Source organism: Archocentrus centrarchus, chromosome 6, assembly GCF_007364275.1.
Source record: "Archocentrus centrarchus isolate MPI-CPG fArcCen1 chromosome 6, fArcCen1, whole genome shotgun sequence".
NCBI lineage: Eukaryota > Metazoa > Chordata > Actinopteri > Cichliformes > Cichlidae > Archocentrus > Archocentrus centrarchus.
In genome coordinates, this window is record NC_044351.1 from 29,180,826 (window position 1) to 29,202,446 (window position 21,621).

A 21,621-nucleotide genomic window follows, 5' to 3' on the forward strand; every position below is an offset into this window, starting at 1 on the left:
TTTATGAAGCAATAAGTGTGTTTTTTTTTGTAGTTGAAAACAAAGACTGTCACAGGTTCATTGCACCATTCATATTCAGAAACAAAACCATGTCTGTGATGTCAGCAAAAACACCACATTATACTGCTCACTACCAAAAGACATATAAAAAAAAAAAAGGTGTCTGCATAGAAGAGCATTTAACAGTTAAAGGCTCAGCTTTTTGACTGGGAGCCTATAGAGAAGAAGGAGCTAATATAGAAGCTATATTATTTTAAAATATTCTGTTATGTGTAATATAGAGAATAAACTACATCATATTACCATGTTTGCACTACAAGCTGGAAATGAGGGTCTCATCTGGTCATCTTGAATACATAAAATGTTTACAAGGCTATTTAATTTTCACTCTGTTATGTTTGTGACAGAAAGCCATCACTCTCTGGTAATTGTCCATTATGGAAGGACGGTAGAGAACGGAGACAGATGCATCTGGTCTCCTTCAGTAGCCAATATCCTCTGGGTCAAGCATGAAAACCTCACACACATGCACACATTTTATCACCACCATGAACATATGATTAAAGGGGTGTGACTTGGCATGCTAATACATTTGTGCCTTTCCATTATTTATGAGTTACATCTGAATAGCAGTTATCTCAATCTAGGGCAGCCATGCAAATTAAGCTTAGCTTACTTTGCTTTCTTCATGTTCTTTTGGGCAGATTTTTATTTTACCCATATCTCATCATTATAGGATCACAAAGGGCAGCCTCCTCTATTTAAATTTCCTTTGTGTTTTTGTGTATATATATATATATATATATATATATATATATATATATATATATATATATATACAAAAACACAAAGGAAATTAAAATATATATATAACATAATTTTTTTTTTATCCTTTTCTGTGTAAGTTCTGTAAGTTAGGACTGAGACCACATTCAGGCTCAGCTTTGGGGAGTTTGTGCAGTCAAATTTAGGAAATTACTGACAGAAAATAAGCAAGGCAGATAAAATGATTAATCATAATGTAAAATAGTTTCAATAATGGGCTGTAAAAATGTTTGTAAGACAGGTAAATATTAACTGTTACACTTGGTTAATTTTTATCTCTCACTTCTCTATCTCACTCTCCCTCCTTCCTCTCCTCACTGGTGATTTACTGTTTCTACGTTCCTCCTCTGCTTTTTTTTTTTTTTCTCATTTTCTCCTCCCACCTTGGGGTGACTTTGTCCTTGAATGCTGGCTTACCCTTAAAGCATTCTAATGGATGGGCATGAAAGTGAGAATAAATATCTTTTAAGACGACCTGTCCCTCCTCCCTTCCTGCAATTGTCTGCTTCACCAGGTGACTCTAGTTTCCAGGGAACTGGTTTGTGCAGTAGTACGGTAGATACTCCCTGGTTTGACGGTAAACAGGTACGAGCTTACCAGCCAAGAGGGAAACCTGTGTCTGAAGAACGGATTGTAAATTTCTCATAGATATGGATCATACTGAGTGGGAAGAATATTCTAGCCATTGGACGGTTAACAGGATGGGGAAAACCCAACTTTTCATGGGAGGAGTGCTTGCCGGTACAGTAAAAATGTATTTATTTATTTTTCAAAAATATTTACTGACACAAAAATAAATAAAGGGTCTAGAAGGGAAAAAAATGTTGATGAACCACTGATTTAAAACAAGAAACACAAGGAAGTGCTGCTTTTAACACAGAAATCCACACACAGGTGCTGTTAGATAAGTATGCATAGGGACAGTCACCTAAAAAGTATTTTAAACATGCATCGTATTTGTCAAGGTAAATTATGTAAGAGCTTATTAATAACCTTTAGCTTTCATGTGAAAGGTGAAGCAGTGCCATGTATTTCTTGCTCATATGTTACCCAGTGCAGCTGCAGTGCTTTAATGCCTTTTTGGACTATGATTGGAATGTTGTAGCACACACAAGAACAAACTTGTAACCAACAGCTGAGGCTACACGATACTTGTTAGCAGCATCAGTTAACTGCTATTGTTCCTAAGCAAATATTTGAAGATAAGAATAGCCTCAATTTGAGTTGAGATACCTTTTGTTTTTGTGTGTTTTTTGCATGTTTATGTGTAAAGACTGACTATATGTATTTGGTTTGGAGCTATACGTTCAATACTGCTTCTCTAAGGCCAGTCCACTAACAATATTCAATATTGCATAATATGTGCAATAAAACCACCATCTGTGCAATACAGTATTTAAGTACCATATGACAATACAATGTGCAATAACAGCGCAAACTGCTCCGGTACAAGACCAGTTTTATACTTTTATAGTAAGTTATTTAGTCTGTTCAATTTTTTAAAATTATTCTGTTTATTGGTAAATGTAGACTGTACATAGTTTATTTTGCGACTTGCACTGGAGAGACCTCAGAATCTGAATTTCGTTCCTGTCATGTTTTACATGAGTAGAATGACAATAAACCTTTTGAATCCTTGAATCAATATAGATAAATCCTTTATTTCTGCTCTGGTTAGCATCAGCTTCTTCTAATAAAAAAAGGCCCATCCATAATCTGCAGCACATGTTGTGATGTGAATTATACTGTTTACACTGGTGAAAAGGCTGGAGAGAACACAGGCAGTGGCTGTGAAAAGACTAGGACCTAATTTTTAGTTTGACTGATGGTCAGAGCTCATTTGGTGTTTCAAATCGCAGCCTTCCAGCAAAGTACAGTGCTTGTGTTGCTCTACAGAAACAATCAGAAGGCCGACTTGATAAAAGGTTTGTTTACACCACTATTGCATGATGCAATATGGTATACTGTATACACCGACACACATTTCCAAAGATAAGATAAAGGCCACAACTCATTGACTGCAAAAGCGAAAGTTACTGCTGCTGTCAAGGAGAACCCACCAGCATCCTCTTGATTGGCTCCTCTGATTACTGATTTAAGTTAATAACATACTAAACACCTACTGTATGGTAGTATTAAAGTCTGGGTGGAAGTGCATAGAGCTGCTTTAAACATAACCCATATAATTAGTTTTTTAATTACCTCAATTGCCATGAGAAAAATTTGCAACAAGTTCCCACCTGTATTGTTGCATGTTTAACGCGTGCTGCTAAGTAGGAGAAAAAAGCTTAAAGGCATAAATTAGATAAATATAAAATTTCAGTATAACTGTATCGCACCTGTGCAATTTGTGTTTACTGGAACTGGCAGTTTACATCTAAGAACCACAGGCATATGTGGAGGAGGTCTGCTCAGCTTTCTCACTTCCTCAATCAGTAATTTTAATAAACACTTGAGTTCCTGTTGTTGTAAATCGAATTTTCCTTCACCAGCTAAGTCTTTTTTTTTAAACCTTTATTTTACACGATAAAATGTTTGAGAACCAGTTCTCATTTACAAACATGACCTTCTCTTTCTCACCTGTTCACAGGAAACATATCATTACCAGTGTATTAATTGAACTGTGTGGATATGGCTTCTGGTCTCATTCTCAGTATTATGACGTTACAGCAACTCATGTCCCACATAACTTCCCAGATCATACGCTGACAGTAACCAGTGTCTGCTTTGTGTGTGGATATTTGCATATGATTTGTGTGCTGTCTCTGTGTCTGCTGCAGTTATGTTGGGAGTTAAGACCTAAAGCTTATAACATTTAAAAAAACAGGATGTTGATGAACAGTGAAAGGAGGTTTTGGTGTCAGGCCAGTAGCAGGACCAGTCGACTTTCCTCCATAAATTATCACCCACATCTCAGAAACCTGTCTGTTTTACCTTTGTGGTTGGGTGCTGGGCATTTCCTCTTTTGTTTGTTTTTCAGTGTTGACATCATAACACATCCCCCACTTTAGGAAACAATAGACGTATAATGACTGTGGTCACACGGCTGAGAGTTGGCTGGAGGAGGAGCCTTGGCAGGCTGTCTCTGTAGAGAAGATATGTACATAATGCTTTTCATAAGCTGCTTACATTTGTCATATTTTCAATAGGGAACTTGTCTGGGGTTCATCCTGTGTACTGTTTAGTAAGTGTGTGTGTGTGCGCGCATGCATGCATGCGTGCATGCATGCGTGTGAACAGCAGGCAGGCCTGTCATGAGGACTCCAGATGGTGGGTGGAGAAAGCCCTCTTTTAATCCCTGAGCCAGGATATTATACCCCCCTTCACTCTCACACACCCACACACGGTCACAACGTCATCTGTATTTCCTCTCCACCATTTCTACGCCCCCCCCACTCACCCACCCACCCACCCACCCACTGAGACTGTCTGCTTTCCTTTTACGTACCATTATCCACACTCAGTTCACGCACTGTTGTGTTGTATATTCTAACTGACACAGCGCTAAATACTTGGTTTATAATCTAGTTTGAGAAACAATGACAAGTGATGCACAAATGGTGTTCAATGAAATTCAGTTTGCTCGTGTAAGACGATTGTTACCCTGTCATATTGTTTTCTCTGTGTTTTGGCAGGAGCTGCAGTTTCCTTTCAGTCTGAAAACATTGCAGCATAATGTCAACAACAGTTTCAATACTTATACTGTAGTGAAGTGAAACCACTGACCTACAGATTGGTAGATTACCACCTTGGTTGTCTTGCAAATCAGAAGATTTTAAAATTGTCAAGTGCACAGTCGCCAGCCTCGGAGCTTGTTGCTTGCAAGTCTAAAAATGTTTAAAATCATAAATGTCTTTATCAAATTTAATGGCAGTCCACTGAAAAAGTTTTGAGATGATAAGATTTTTTCTAAATGCTAACGGTGCCTGAATCATATGAGTCACGAACTGTTCTGCTGTGTTTGGAGTTTATAAGCTACATACTGATATTGACTGTCTTTCTAGTGTTTCTGAAAAGCATTCTTAAAACATGTGGAAGAAAAGTTCATGAAACCTGACTGATTTGGTTCATTGTTATCATTACAGCATGGTTAATGCTAACGCATAGGGTGGAGCTGGAGATGGCAGAGTTGAAAACATTAAGATTTTCACTGGGAGTGACCAGAATGGACAAGATTAGATATGAGTACATCAGAGGAGCAACTCAGGTTGAGCAGTTTGGAAACAAAGTTAGAGAGGCAAGGCTAAGAAGCTGTCAGGCAAGAGGAAAAGAGGAAAACCAAGATTTGTGGATGTAGTGAAGGAGGACATGCAGAGGGTTGGTGTGCACAAAGAGGATGCTAGGAATAAGGTGAGATGGAGGCCGGTGATGTGCTGTCGCAAGCCTTAAAGGAAGCAGCCAAAAGAAGAAGATGATTATTATTGCTGGACAGTGAAAATATGATGTCAGGCCAGTTTTATTTTGTACTACAGCTGTTCAATCCTGCTGTGTGTCATTTGCTCATGTTGCTACATGTCAACAGTGGAACTGATTATCCCACAGCTTTGATGCACGATACCAGATCTAACTGTGAGGGCATAGGTTTGCGTTCAAGCTACTCTGCTTAATTGTATCAGAGTTTTGTGTGTGTGTGTGTGTCTGTCTGTGTGTGTGTGTGTGTGTGTGTGTAGGCTGGATAATGCTCATGAGCCCTTCATTGTTTTTACGACTAGCTATTTTCTCTTTAATCTTTTATGTGCATATTAAACGGCTGTTTTGAAAGGGCGTTTGCGCTCCCCACTGACGATGGCCTACATATCACAGACAGACTAATTAGGGTTTCTCTCTCCAAGGGCTTGTATATTCCCTTTCATTCTCAAAACAAACATGAGTGTACTCCAGATTTCGATAAATGCAGCTACCAGAAGAGTGCTTCAAAACTCAGCTATGACTCTCTCCAGTTCAATGTATAAGCAGTTCATTGCCTCTGCTGCTATTTAGGCTAGAAATCCTGTGGGGGCAAATAAAATGGAATAGTATGCTTACTCCTGTTCGTTTTAGCTTCTGAGTTGCTGCACCGCTTAAATAAAACATGGGGTAGCCTGAAACTACTTGAACCTTCTGTCTCATATGCAGGTCAACTTTTTTAAATATAGTTCTAGTTCTTAATCTACAAAAAGTGTGTCAGCGTGTCGTTTATATTGAATCTTGTGTTGTAGAGAGGAAGGACAAATCTACCTGTTGCCAGTCTGAGAACACTGAAGAGGAGGCTTGTGTGGCGGTGAAAATCGAGCAATCCAGAGGTAAGCTGCATGGCCTCCACTCATCTTTACAGTCTCACGCGCTTGTATGCAAATTTTTTGGAACTATTCTGTAAATTTTGTTAACTTAAGATGTTTATGTGTGTGTGTGTGTGTGTGTGTGTGTGTGTGTGTGTGTGTGTGTGTGTGTGTGTGTGTGTGTGTGTGTGTGTGTGTGTGTGTGTGTGTGTGTGTTCAATTTCTCTGAGCCTCCCATCTATCCATGTTTGAGATGATAACGCAGTCCAGTTTGTACATCTTTTTGATCCTCATCTTGTGAGGTGTGGGAGGTTAATGGTTTCTAAAGATCCCATCACTGTATTTGCATTCAAAATCAATATAATCCAGGAGTTTTTACCAAACTTCATAAATCTCAGTAAATTTGGCAGTTCTTCTAGACAAATCAGCCACAGTGAAGCAAACATTAATATGCACAGCGAGGATTCAGGATGATGCTGTGAAGGGCGCTATGAACGCTCCTCCCTGCAGCTCTCTGCCATGCAGGGGTGTGAAGAAAGCTGTGACTCTCTGCTCTATTTTTACAACAAACTTGTGTGTGTGTGTTCACGCTTGCATGTATCTGTGTGGCTCATGGCCTGCCTCTTTTGATTAATGGGTGCTTACCTCTAGCCCTCTATGTCTTCCTATTTTTGTCTCTTTTCATTTTCTTTTCTTTCTATCTAATTCTCTCCTGTAAATCCCTCTCTCCCTTCACCCCATCTTCTGGGTTTTCATCTGTCTGTCTATGCTATACTTGTCTAGTCCTCACTTATCTTTTTCCCTCCCCATTTCATTTTATTTATTCTTCCATCTTTATATGTTCAATCCCTAACTTACTTTTTTCCCATCTGTCTCACCTCCCTGAACTCCATCCTCTCCTTCATCACATTGTCCAGTCCTTTGTGCCCCCCACCTTCACGCTTCTGGGTTCAAAGCAGACTGGGGTTGTAATCTCACAACAGCCCATGGATTAGAGAATGATGCAAGGTTAATTTGATGAAAGTCTGGGTAGTTGAACAGAAACAGCCCCCCCCCCACGACTGGCTCTAACTGTTATACAGTGTGTCACTTTGTCTGTCAGGCCCCCTCACAGTCTCTGCCAGCATGATTAGCACATTGAATGCCTCATATACTCAAGTGGAGCCAGACATACACAGTAACTACATGCTTTTTAACACGATGAAGTGAAGCAGGGCTATTGTGTGTGTGTGTGTTTATTAAAAAAATGTGATTGTAAGAATCATACAGAAAATTTTTGTCCTTTACAAACAACAAAAATAATTATATCTGGAGCAAGTACACACCAAAACAGGCAGAAATACCACTAAAATTCAGAGTGTGCATGCACTAAGTAACTGGTTATACTTGTCTCACTGTATCAGCCTAACTTTTTGAAGTACAAGAAATCAAATCAACAAAAAGATATATCTTCTGCAGATTTGGACACAGATCAACCACAATATTAAAACTACCTCCCTAATATAGTGTACACTGCCCTTGTGTTGCCAAAACAGCTCTGAACTATCAGTGCATGGACACAGGACCTGCAATGTGGTGTTTGCCACCAAAACACTGGCAGAACTGGCTGCTGGGTGGGGGCTCGGTTTGATTGGTATCTGGAGAATTTGAAGGGCAGGTTTTTGTGTGTGTGTGTGTGTGTGTGTGTGTGTGTGTGTGTGTGTGTGTGTGTGTGTGTGCTCCTCCAGCTATTTGAGCCACATGTTTTGCTGTGTGGAGGAGCTTTATCATGCTGTGGAGGGAATGTTGTTAACAAGGGGAGATGTGCTTGTTCTGCAGCAAAGTTTAGGTTGGTATGAAAGTAGCATCCACATGAATGCTGGGACCAAAGGTTTCCCAGCAGGTCACGATTTTGTGCCAAACTGATCAGTGGTTTTAAGAGTTTTTGTATGCGCATACATGACTGACATGATGGACATGACAAACATGATAAATAGGGAAATGATTCTATGACAGTGGGGCCAATTTATTTAAGACTATGCCTTCAGCGACAGGTTATTGTGTAAAATAATTAAATGGAAAGCCACATAAAAATCACTGAAATATATGTGTCATGTGCTTTTTTACTATAGAGGCTGTCAGTTCAAGACAAACCAAGATTCAGTGTAAAACATTAGAAAACAAATTAGGGTGGAAATAAAAATAAATAAATAAGAGTTCCATAGTTAATGAAAGAAATAGGTTAGAGGTTAAACATCACTGGAAGCATCTCCAAAGATATTTTCCTAAATCAAAGACATTTGTCTCAGTTATCTAATGCAAAACTAACCTGATTGTGAAGTGAGCCATAGTTTAAGTACTGCAGTCCTTTAAGGACAGGCAGTCTAGATGGAAATTGAACTTACACTGGTCCGGCTTGCTTAATGAAGGAGCAAAATGATTCTTTAAATTCATTACGATGCTGCCCTGCTTTACAGTGTGTCCCCATGTGGTTGAAACAAAATGACAAGACTTGTTCCTGTCAAACAGAGATGTTAGCATGACTTCGCTGAATTTCCTGTGTTAATTTACTGTGTGTGTGTGTGTGTGTGTGTGTGTGTACGTGTGTACGTGTGTGCGTGTGTGTTTTCTTTGTTCTTTTTTTTTTCATTTCTCAATATTTGAGTTTATGTGGTGGGTCAAAGCTGATACATGCTGTGGCTGTATAGATCAGAGCAAGAGAAAGCACACGCGCACCACGGACCAGGCTCTACAGCACAGGGTAGATATAGAACATGGACAAGCCTGAGTTGCACTTCCCAATGGCAACTTCTGTAAAAGGTATATCTAGTTTATGCTCATAAATAGACTCTTTTTGATACTTTGTTTCATTTTGATGTAACCTAATTTTGATGTTTTGTGATTAATCAGAGCGCACATCTTGCTTTAGTTTGTGTTTGTGTTGTTTGCATCAACAGTTTTGCTCAGTCATCTAGTTTTTACTGCTTTATATGTTTTCATAAGTAATGGGGCTCAAGAGGGTGAGCTGATTTAAAGAAAAGATTAGACGCTACGGGGTTTCATTAGGATTTCAGCAGGCAGATGATAAAACTGCAGTGAAGCTCTTCAGGCTGCAGGTTGTCAATCATTGATCAGACGACTCACTAGTACCAGGGGTAGACAGATGAAGCAATGCTTTGGCTTTTATAAAAGCAAGTCTGTCCTTTACTAGTTACTAGTGGTCCTGTTTCACTTTCTGTTGTTTGCTTTATGGTGTTATTTTTTTTTTTTTTTTTTTTAAACGAGTTCAACAATTAGAGGAAGCTGGAAAGCCCATCAGTTATGTTGTACTTGCAAATTGCAGGGTAATTTATTATGCAATAACTTTAAGCTTTATATTTCCTGACTGAGTTAGTCCTGTTCTCTGAAATGCGTTAAATATCTGGATAAATATTGTTCTTACAGGCGTTTGTATCGGCTCTCTTTCTTTCTGTAGATTAGTAGCTTTTTAAGGTCCAAATCTGCAGATCATGTAAGTTTACAGGTGCAGAGTTCATTTCGGGAGCTGTGTGTGTGCTTGTGTGTGTATGTGCGCATGTGTGTGGCTCAGTACTTTTTAAAAGCCACTTAAATAAGGGGTGTGTGAGCAAGAGTGAAGGAGGAGTCTTTCGTTCTTCTGTAAATTTCCCTCCTGAGCTGAGTCACTCTCAACTGCACTGCCTGGGAAGATTACACGGACCCTAAACTTTTAGGTCTTCTGGGATACACACACACACACACACTCAAACACACAACAGTGAAGATTGAAAGTGCAGCTGTTTTCCAGTCTATCTCAAACACAGGGTGAGTTCATTCATTGGGATTTTTTTTTTTTAAACTCGGGAGAATAGTTCATGCTTGGATTATCTCTGCTGAGTGTAGTCTGTTCTCAATTTTTATTACATCTGCTTCTAGTATTTTTTGGTGTTAGCCTGAAGTTTATTTATCTGATCACACTTTGAGAATAATGAGAACAGTTTTTCATGATTTCATGCTGCTCTTTTATCTTTAATGGGCCTGTTGCAGCGTTTACTGTTTACTGCCTACAAGCTGAAATGGCACAAACAGCTCAGTACACTTCACGATTTCTCCACTTTATACATAAAGTTACAGTTGCAAGCTGCTGCAGACTAAAGTGTGTTTTTCTAAGGTTGTTTATCTGCATTCTTCTTTTATGTTCCTTGACGCTGGTGTGACCGTAAAAGCCGCCCAGACAATCTTTTAAATGCCACTGAGTTTATAAAGATGAAGGACAATATGTAAGTAAAATAAAATAAATCCTCTCAGACACTTCTTGTGATCTTAGTGTCACACTTGTTTCGAGCTGTGTCTGCCACTCCTCGGGCGTGCCTTTTTGTTTTTTTACCTGGAGATCTCACACCTGAGTATCATCACATTGTTTGTCATAGGAGGGACAGAAAGAGTGAGACACAGAACAGGTAAGAATCAGGTCAGGCAGTCAGGTGCAATCAGGTGACAGTACTCCGGGAAGGTAGTGATGTTGTGGTGGAAATATCATGAATGTTTATGTAATAATGTTTGACTCAGCTGCCTGCCTGCCCACAGGCGTTCATGACTTCTGTAGCTGCGGTATAAAGTTGAAATTAGAGGTTTTGGTTTGATACCGATTTAATGTACATTTGGTAATCCCACATCTTTTCAGTTTTCATTCTTTCATACCTGCAAACCTGATGACATGCCCACTGCCTTGGCTACAGTCTGTATTGTCACGAGCTAACCTTCTAAACTAAGATGGTGAACACACAAACATTTTCATGATTACCTTTAACATGTTGCCACTGTCATCACGAGCATATTATCTTTTGTACCTCAAAGGTGTGCATTTAGTGCACAAACAACCCTTTAGGCTCTGAAGTGATTAGTACAGGTGATCTAGCTGTATGTCTACACACGCTGTTTTGTTTTGTTTTTATCATTTATGCACACAGCGTTTCCTCGTTCTTCTTTCTCTAAAATATCAAGATCCAGCCATTCATTTTCTTCCGCTTATCCTTTTCAGGGTGTGGGACGTGAACTTCAGATGTTTTTAAGATTTACATTACTTATATTAAAAAAATCTCAGTTTGACTAGTCAAGTCTTCACTTCCTGGATTGGAACAGTGATCCAACAGTGTTTCAGTTTCTGGTTACCTGTTTACTGTAAAAGCGCAACAGCATTAACTGTCATCACATTTAACTTGGATTTTGCTTTGAGATCCATCTTTGAGAACCGATCCATCGAGTTTTAACATCAACAAGTCTCCATTCTGGACAGCAGGCCTCCTTCCCCATCACACAGATGAGGATTAGAATCAAAGTGTTTCCTCAGCTTGGTGTCTGGCTGCTTCTAATTTACTGCACATGGCGGTCTGTCACTTGTGCCAAGACACTTTTTATGAGAAGATGCCAGAATGAGTGTGTTACCAGCAGCAACTTTTTTTTGCCAAGCAGTATAGTTATGACAAAGGAAGTTTTTTTTTTAATACTGTAACAGCTCTGGTTGCATTTCCTTAACCTAATGCTCAAGACAAAATTTTTCAGATAAATTATGTTATCTCAACTTAAAATCTTTTTCTGCATTGTTGACAGAAGAATTTATCTGTGTGCATCCAAGCAAAACATTTGAGCATTTTCAGACTTATAGCTTTGTTTATTGCTCTTCTCTTGACTTGAGCGGCAACATTTTAACATTAAAATACCTGCGCAGCATACAGTTATTTTAAATGTTGCTGTTCAAGCAAAAAGTTGCAATGCAAAAGCAATTTATAGCTGAGCGACTGGTGTTTGACACAGTTACTAACAACCCTAGGAAACAAAGCTGGACTGTGGATCGTGGACCTCCTGTACTCAAGAGTCGAGATAAATGCCACATGCAAAATGCAATTTGCAGGCAGACTTCATTTTGGACCATGTACTTATAATGTGGTGCATAATGTTTTGCAAGATGTTTTCTTATGATCTCTTAATGTGGTGGAGAGTGGAAGCCAAGCACCTAATCATGAAAAATTCCTGAGGCCTGCCTTCATAACTGATTGATATTTTTGGGGCCATGTTTAAAAAGACTGCCCTCCCAAACACAGCATGGGACAATTTCCAGTCAGACAGTTGCCAAACTTGTTGTCTTTAATTACGGTCAACCTTTAAAAATAGAAACTGTAACTATATGATTCTGTGGTTATATTTTTCTCTTTCTCTTTTCAAGACTGGTAAGATAAAGATCACTCAAGTAAAGGCAAATATGAAGCTCAAAGGACCAATTTGGCATGGAGTAACAGTATTTTTGTAAACAAGCTGCATCTGGAAATGTACACCACATATATACATAGTACAACAAGCTTTTGTTGTACTATACATTATTTTCATTATCAGGTTATCAACTACGTACTTTATCTAATAGACTATATGTTAGATTAATCTAGTAATGTATTAATGTAGTAATAAAATAGAAAACAGGGGGGGAGTCCAAAACCAAACTATCAGCATCTCTTTGCTTGAAAATTGGTGCATTGGAACCCACCTCCACTCTTTCTTTTCATGCTTTTTTTTTTTTTTTTGTTCTTTAATTAGTATCATCTATGTTTTCTTTGATGTTTGCTTTATTTTGTGCTGGATACTGTTGCTCGGTCCACCTCAGGCTTTGCATGTACAATAGAACCCAGCATTAGAGCATTAGAATGTAGATGAAAGGTGTCTTCAGTGACTGTGAATGTGGCATGAATGTCAGAGGGGCTGGTCTGAGTATTTCAGAAACTGCTGATCTACTGGTGTTTTCCCACACTGCTGTCTCTAGGGTTTATGGAGAATGGTCTAAAAAAGCAAAATTATGCATACGAGCAGCAGTTCTCTGTATGAAAATTGCTTGTTGATGTCAGAGGAGAATGGCCAAAATGCTTTGAGCTGATATTAAGGCAACAGTAACCACTCGTTATAACTGAAGTGTGCAGAAGAGTATCTCTGAATGCACAACATGTCAAGCCTTGAAGCAGATGAGCTACAGCAGCAGCAGAAGAAGAAAACACTGGTTGCCGCTTCTGTTAGCTAAGAACAGGAAACTGAGGCTACAATTCCCACAGGTCCACCAAAATTGGACAAAGAAGAGTGTAAACACATTGCCTGGTCTGACTGGTGTTGATTTCTGCTGCAACATTTAGATATATCATCGTATATATGTTCTTTTGATTATAGTGGTCTTAGATATAGTGATTTTCTTTTACTCACTTCATTGGCTAATCATTTCAGCCCTAATCCACTTTACCTATTTGATAATAATTAGAGTGGAAAATACATTTCTAAACCAGAGTGAGCATGCATATTCTCTATGCTCTCTATTTTTAGACATGATGGGACTGAATCTACAAAGAAATTAAGGTCCATCCTCAATGATTTATTGCAGAGATGGAAAATTTCTCTTTCCATATTAACGACACTGAGTGCCAGGCAGTTGAAGACCCTTCTTCACTTTCTGTACTTACAGACTGACTGAAACCAGAACAAGCACAAATTATAAGAAGTTCACTTTTTTCTGTTTTCAAAAGTACAAGCATGCAAGCATGTACATGTTTAACTCTACAATGTCTGGAATAGATAACAGTACAGTTAGCCAGTCTTGACACTGTATTGTATAAAAGCTGCACATCAACTGCTTTACTTTTGTTAAATCACACACACCTATTAAATGGCCGCCTTAAATGGAAACTAATGTACTAATAGATTATAAAATAACAAGAGGGCCTTCACTCTCTCAGTAATGTAACTCCATACATGGATATTTGGCTGCTCCTTCGTAGTCTTTACTGACATTTGTGTGTGCGTGGTGTGAGGTCAGGGAGAGGTCGATTTAGGCTTCTGTAAACACTGCCAGTCTCTGTCGGCTGCTCCATTAAATCAGTCTGCCAGCTCTATCTAAACACTGATGCTGCACCATCTGTGGCCAGCTGGTTGAGTAAAAAGTCTCACTGGTGCTGATCATCAGCTGGATCATTAACTGGATAATCAAATGAAGTGTATGACACTCTCTAATATAGTCTAATATCTTCAGCTGTTTGTTACAGTTGGGAATTGTTTTTTCCTTTACGGTGCAAACTGGAGGATAATATGTTGGCATGTCTGTTTTTGGAACGGCACACTGATCCTTCAGGCCAGCTGTAAAATTGAATAAACAAGGCAGGGGTTGTAAAGGTTTTTAAAAAATGAAGGCATAACCATTAAAGTAAAATTAAAAGTTCTCAGATACTCACATATGACTGCACTATTCTATAAATTGGAAATTTTTAAAGAACTAATCCATTCTTACCAACTTGTAACTGTTTCAGTATGGCTCATCTTTGGAAAGAGATTAAAGCAAAGGTCTAAACAGATGCATCAACATAAATGCACCATCATGGAGCTCTAACATTTTGTACCAACGTAAATAGACACAAGTAGCACACATTTCATCAGCTGAACAGTCGCTGTTTCAAATGCTCCCGCAGGATGAGTGGGACACTTAACACAATGTATTTCAGTATGCGCTATTGTCAAAATTAGTCATGTCAATAATACCAGTAGTGATAAAATACTAAAATTCAGATACTTTTGGTTTCTTCTTTCTCACTTTTTTTGTGTAAAATTGATTTTGATTCTATTATTGATTTTTGTTTTTAAAGTTGTGTTCTTTCTCTTTGTGTCCTTTAGCTCTAGGTAGCAGCCCAGCGTGTGAACGCAGCGAAGCACCGAGTGTGCAGGCGTGTCTGAGTCGGGTGAGCGCAAGGACGACGAACACGAGCAGGGGAAGGGTCAATGGAAGAGTCCCTGACAGCAGGCCTTGTCTGCAGTCTAAACCAGCAGGTACATAATAACAAGTCACAACAAATTCAGCCAGATGCTGCAAAGTTCAGAAGACACAAATTATCACAGTGTTTTGGTGTATGATTCATGACACACAGACTTAGAGTTTGGTCTCAGAGTGACCTTCATACTGCTTTGTTGTTAGCTTGTGTTTGTTTACTCTGTAAATCTTCAGAAAAACACCATTTCCATAAGCACTGTGTGGCACTGTTAGCATCCATCTAATGGTTAAAACAGAAAAATAGTTATGTAAGTTGGCTTGGGATCAGTGAACCGAGAGACTCATTCCTCTTGTATTTGCGTTGGGTAAATCATTCTACACAGATAATGCAGAGGACAGAGCTCCATTCTTCCTGCTGCTATAAGCCAAGCAGGATATTCAGTTGCAAAGCCATGCACTCTCTGCTGAGCTGGGCTACTTTTTTGTTACATTAAGGGATGTTTAAAACAGGTCAGTGTCCTTCGGGTGGTGTCACTTGTGACAGCTGATACTGCCCCCTTCAGCTCCAAACTGAGATTGCAGTGACATATTGCCTGTGTGGAAAATCAAAGACACTGTAATTAGCATGCAGGACATCGATCATGTTGTAAATTCTTCTGTTTTGTCTCCAGTGCCTCCAAAGCCACCACACCTCCAAAGCCCAGTGACAGATATCACATCCCCACTGGGCCACATCCAGAAACCACCACTTAGTACCATTATGGAGGACAGAAGTGGAGGAGGAAAAATGGGGGCTGTCAGCCGAGAGAGAGACAGAGAGAAACCCTCCAAAGTCTCAGACCTGATCAGCCGCTTTGAGGAGAACAGGTATGGGTTCTTTGTTCTCTCTGCCTAGATGTCCACAGAAATGAGCCGTTATTTGGTGGATTTGTGCAAAGAATTGTTTATTCTGTCATTTGCCGATCTTATTTGTAATATTGCTTAGAAAACCAAGTCTTTGTTATTACTTTTACTGACTTAAAACTCTATCGCACTCTTTGATTGAATTAGCAGTTTTGATGGATTGCTTCTGGTTGAAACATTTCGTCTTCGTCACTTCATGGCTTTTGTAGTAAAAAATTCTCAGGGCTGTTGTAATCATGTTGACAGAAAATGGTCTTTCCTAACTTTTCGTACGCCAACTATTTCAGGGATGAAAAGCAGAAGTCTCAAATAAAGTCTTCAACCTTGACTCATTGATTGTACCTCAGACGAGAGCCGTAGAGAGAGCAAGTGGAGATTAGTCTGTGGCTGACAAGCCAAGTGTTAGTAAGGGGATGAAAGGAGATTTGTACAGGCGAGGGGAAAACGCAAGTCCTCATTCAGTTGTGGTGCAGCACTCAGTGTTGCGAGAGAAGCATGAGGTAGGAAATCTTTCACTGTTTCCCTTTCAAATGTGTATACTTTGATATTGTTACATTGTGATTTATGTTCTGTATAATCTTTCCAGTGCTGACCTCAATTTAACTTCCTTTTTTTAGCATTCTTTTTTTAATACAAGTTTTTATTAAGTTTGAACTCGAGCTGCAGCCTTGTCTCTGTGAGGGAGGCCCATTGAAAGTGGTGAGAGGCACAACAATGGTGCCCTTGTCCTAACTGTTCATACAGTTGCACCCCGAAAATATGCAATCTGCAGAAGTAGCAGCCCACTAAAATCTCTCTCTTCAGTCTGTAGCATTTCTAACTCATCTCTGGCCTGGATCTCTAAAAACAGAATTTCCAAAAATCTACCCGGGACTCCAGGCTTTCTTCACACCTTTCATCACATTTTTTGGTGTGAAGTGAGGTTAATCAGCAATCTGGTGCATCTATTTGATTCAGACACTCCTTGGCTGTGTGGATTACCCCTCTAGTGGCCCTGGAAATCAAAGAAGAGAAAGGCTTCACACAGCCTCAGAGAACAGAATTAGCCTACTAATGTACTAATCTGGTTCACAAGGCTTGGCTGCCTTAAAGGCAGCTAGGCGACGGCCACAGGGCAAGTGAAGCTCTTCTTAATTCGTGTGTGGTTCAGCCTGTTTAGAAACACTGTCATGTAGTGGAACACTTACTGTGCTATTTGTGTGCAAAGAGGAAGTGATGTGTGCATCTACAAAGTGAAGCAAATGTGTTGCTTCTAAAGACTGTATTAAATTGTATCTTTCGCCCCCTAATTGTGGTATTGTCTCTCTTCCTGTGAGCAGTGAAAACACGCATTCATGTTCCCACATCTCAGGTGGGTGGCGGCCCCCAGTACATTAATTTGTCGGGTATTTCACCAGCCTGTTGTTGTTCCTCTGTTTATTGATGTTTCCAGTTTCTCTTGGGCAGAAAAAAAAAATGTCATCTGTTTGGTTGATTGTTTTTTGCATCAGTAAATGTTAGGTTCCAAATATAGAATCTGCCAGACGTGGTAATTATTTTAACTGCTAACAGGTTTGCCTATATTGTATTTGTGGTTTAACAATAGAACTGAGTTCAGCTAATCTGAGCTGAGACACAGTGGCTACTGTTGCTGCTTCTTGTGAGCCTGGAAGTGTGGAGTGTCATTTGCCGGGAAACAGCTGCACTGACTGCCGGTACAGGATGTAGAGCAGCTGAATGGTGACATTGTATGTGTGTGCACACATGGTTGTTAATCTAGCTTCCATTTTTGTGCTGCATTTCAGTTGTCTTGTGCAATTTGTTTTTCGTTTCATTTTCGTTCATGCAAAGCCTGTAAGAGGTCATGCAGCAGAATGCATAAAGTAGGTTTTCCATGTGTGTGTGGAAGTAGGACAGCATTTACCTCTTGGGAGTAGTAGTGTTATATTCCTGCTCTTCCTATTACCCCTCCTGTCCTCCTCAGTACTGTCCCCCTTTTGCTTTACTCACACTTCCTCTCAGCTCTCAGTCAGCAACCTAATAAGACAGGAGGAAGTTTGTGCATCTCTACAGGTTTATTTTTAACTCTAACACTCATGTACAAAAGCTCTCTGCTTACTTTTGTGCACCACACTCTCTGACAACATGCCAGCTTGAGAAGGTACAGACCAGCCTCCTGTAATTTTCTTTTTTTTTCTCCCCTTTTCTCTGTTTTTGGGCAAAAGGTTGTTAGTTAGCCCTTTATACGCGCTTACCCAAATTCACCCACTTCCTCCTTTGCCTTTTCTTCTGTTCCTCCAGCAACGCAGAGAACAAGAGAGACGGCTCACCGCTCAAACACATCAGCAAGTCTGCCAACTGCAGTCCAGCTCACCGTGCCTACCCAAAGACAGAGAATAGCAGCTCTGCAGTGGCCACAACGCAGGATGCCCACAAACCAGCAGCTAATGGGGTGCTAGTGCAGATGGAGAAGGACAAAAACAAGGAGGAGGACAAAGAGGAGAAGCATGAAAGCGTGAGGACAGAGACTGCTGAGCTTGTCAATGGAGATATGGGGAGCTCAGAACAGAGCGATGATCATTCACCTTCACACACAGAAAGGACTGATACAGAGATTGAGAATGAGGACAGTGAGACTAAAACAGAAGGTGAACATAGGAATGAAGAAGGGAGCACAGACCACAAGGTATGTACTGAGTTTAAACATTTATTTTGTGCTCCTGGGACCCAAGTGGGTATTTCTACCTGTTATGTAATACATTTAGAGTCCGAACAAACTGCCTTGTGGCTCTGACTCGTCTCTGATAGACAAACTCTCAGCATTTATTTTCTCAGCTTTCACTATGATTAAATCATCTGAACTACTTCATCTCTGGGTCACACTTAACATTATAAGGATAGAGTTTCAAGGGATGTGTGTGTATTCCTTTCAGCACTTTGTGTGTGTGTCTCAGTGGGGGTTTTTTTCTGTGAAGGACAAACAGATGTCAACATTTAAGCAGCTGACTCCGTGCCTCAGTAATCGCTCCCGTGGGAACCCATTTTGCATGCTGTTGTCTGGTGATTATAGATATCTCAAGTTCAGATCAATCTCAGTCTTTACAGTGATAAAGACAGCTGGGTAATCTTAATGTTACAAGAGAGCCCCTATAATGGGCAAAACATTATAATGCTCCACATATTCAGCACTACTAGAGGCCCTGCTCCAGTCCAAAATATATTTTTAGTGGTGGTGTTTACCTGAGAGGGGACTACATCAAGTTAAAACTTGAAACTTTTAGTATTGAACCAAAAGTTTCAAATTATCTTGAGTGACTTGTAGTCTAGCTTCTCTTTGCGTTTCCTGCTACAAAACAAGTTTTTCAGTACTCTTTAGGTGACAAGTGCAAATAAATTCAAAATAACAATGGGGTGAACTGAAGAAACTCCACTGCAGTCCATCTTTCACAGTCTTAAAAGCGGCGAGTATGGCAATAAATATCATAACATTTAACCATTATGATTAACAATAGGGGATAGGTGATGAAATAACCAGCATAGCATTATTTTTATTCCTGTGATTCATTTACTTGTCGAAAACTGGTCACAACATTACTCACAATTCTGCTTGGAAGCTTGAGCGGAGATTTGTGTGTGCTGTGCTAGTAGCAGCTGATGTAATAACGTTTTGATGTGGCATAATGGGAAACTCACAGGTGCATAAGGAGTGTAACAAGCTGCATTTGATTTAGGGGAAGTTCTGCTATTGTTGTTGCTGCTTTGCTGTCACGACTGAGCGTGCATTCCCCAGGAAAATGGCTATTTGAGTGATAAAATCAGAAGATTAATACTTAATACACAAGATAAATTTCAGCCGCAAAACTTGCATTTATTTTTTTGTGAATTATACACATCATTTATAACTTTGAACCTGCAAAAAAAAATTTTAACTAAGGCATCAGAAGCCAGAATAGTGTAATCTTTAGCAGTGTACTTTATTAAATAAACTTAGGATGTTTCTTTATGTAAAATGTTAATCTGAAAGGGAAATGTAAACAGTTGTGTAGTGAAGAAAAGTTAAAAGTATCATAATTATAGAAACCTACGTAAGTACTGTACTGTGAGTTTATGTCAAGCTAGTGAAACTAGTCAAACAAGTGATATAGTCTTGATCCAAGTGATTCCACTGGCCAGTGTGCTTTACTAACCATAATGCATTTTTAGTGTGAAAGATTATACGCTTGAGAAACAAAGAACGTGGTCAAACTTTGAAGGTTACCTTGAGAACAGTAAATATGAACATGTGGATGGATTAATAAATGAGTCGTGTGTAAAGGTGATTGTTCTCGAACCGCTTAGTCAAGCATCAGTGTGCTACTGTGACGTGTGGCTTTGCAGCTTTACTAACCGCTTGCCCCAGGCTTGGTTTTATACAGACTTGTGTCTTTGTTGGATCTGGTGTCATTTCCCTTCTTCCATATTTTCATTTCCTGTTCTGAGAGCCTCCCAGTACACCGCAGCCCAATTCACTGTCAGCCTGGTGTTAATGAAACACACACCAGTGCTACATGGTGCTGTATGTAACAACAGCTAAACTGTGCTTAACACAAGACAGCAATGAACAGCCAGTAGGTCACTGTGGATTTAACCCACATCAGTAGACGCACAGGTATAAACATATTCTTGTTCACTGGTTACACCGTGATATGTAGTTTCAGTTCAGTTGGGAACCAGCTCTGAACCAAACAGGAACTCGCAAAGGGACGGGAAGCTGCACTCTCAAATAAAGATGTGGGACTCGACTAAGTTTTGGAAGCCATCATTAGAGAAGTGTCAGACTTAAACCATTGTTATCCTGCCAGTAAACTGTGTGACTTTGTATCTGTTTCTCTGGAGAATTTCACTTTCACACATTACTAATTCAGTAATTCCCAAAATAATATCAGCTCGGTTTAACTTATGCATCGTCAAATGACAACATCCGTGCCATCTGCAGGTCCTTTACATGTCAAACTCAAGATTTTACAGTGCTATAGCCAGAAATGCAACAATTCAAGGTGCCAGTGTAAACACACAGAAAAAAGTGTATATGCGCTCTCTTTTCAGGAGACAAACGAACAGAAGTTATTTAATATCGCCAACGAGCTCTTGCACACAGAGAAGGCTTACGTAGCCCGACTGAACCTGCTGGACCAGGTGAGGAACTCATTGAAAGCCCACTTCTGTTTTTTTGACCATCTTCCATTGTAAAAGGTTTAACATTGCACAGAACAGAAACCCCGATTCACGTCACTATATATTTCCCTTTTCAGGTGTTTTGTGCTAAGCTAATGGAGGAGGCCAATAAGGGAACATTCCCCCCGGATGTAGTGAAGAACATCTTTTCCAATATCTCCTCCATCCACGCCTTTCACAGCCAGTTTCTGCTCCCAGACTTGGAGAAACGCATGGGAGAATGGTGAGATTGAGCTCAACAGTGTGTGCCATATTGGTCTATAACAAAGCTACTAAAACAAGTGTTCAGACATGTGCTGATGAAGCTATTAGTACTGCTGCGCTGATGATGAATTAGGATGACATCGGCAGTTTTTGAGCTATTTTAACACATGTATGCACAAGATAAGAGCTAAACTACAAGAGAAAACTGACTATGTACCGAATGTAGACCTTTTACTCCCCTCGTCTCTCCTTTCCTGCAGGGCCTCCACACCTCGCATTGGGGACATCCTGCAGAAACTCACACCCTTCCTCAAAATGTACGCAGAATATGTGAAGAATTTCGACAAAGCCATGGAGCTGCTGAAACAGTGGACAGACCGTTCACCTCAGTTCAAGGCTATAATTCAGGAGATACAGGTATGTGCTATGAAGACAGAGCCCAGTCAGAAAACAATGCACTTTTATACTAGTGAT

The 21,621-nt window shown here is 39.8% G+C and overlaps 1 protein-coding gene across 4 annotated transcripts in view; it reads left to right on the plus strand.

Moving 5' to 3' along the window:
- fgd4a (FYVE, RhoGEF and PH domain containing 4a) overlaps positions 1-21,621 on the plus strand; it is a 51,364-nt gene that overhangs the window by 22,570 nt on the left and 7,173 nt on the right. For 2 of the 4 annotated variants that reach the window (XM_030732123.1, XM_030732124.1), the window contains exons 2-8: positions 6,024-6,107; positions 14,754-14,906; positions 15,519-15,714; positions 18,031-18,415; positions 20,815-20,904; positions 21,021-21,166; positions 21,408-21,564. In XM_030732123.1, coding sequence (XP_030587983.1) covers positions 6,024-6,107; positions 14,754-14,906; positions 15,519-15,714; positions 18,031-18,415; positions 20,815-20,904; positions 21,021-21,166; positions 21,408-21,564 — 1,211 coding nt within the window. Of the gene's footprint in view, positions 1-6,023; positions 6,108-9,764; positions 9,885-14,753; positions 14,907-15,518; positions 15,715-17,764; positions 17,891-18,030; positions 18,416-20,814; positions 20,905-21,020; positions 21,167-21,407; positions 21,565-21,621 lie in introns of those variants that run through there. The other 2 variants (XM_030732125.1, XM_030732126.1) reach the window with 2 other exon arrangements.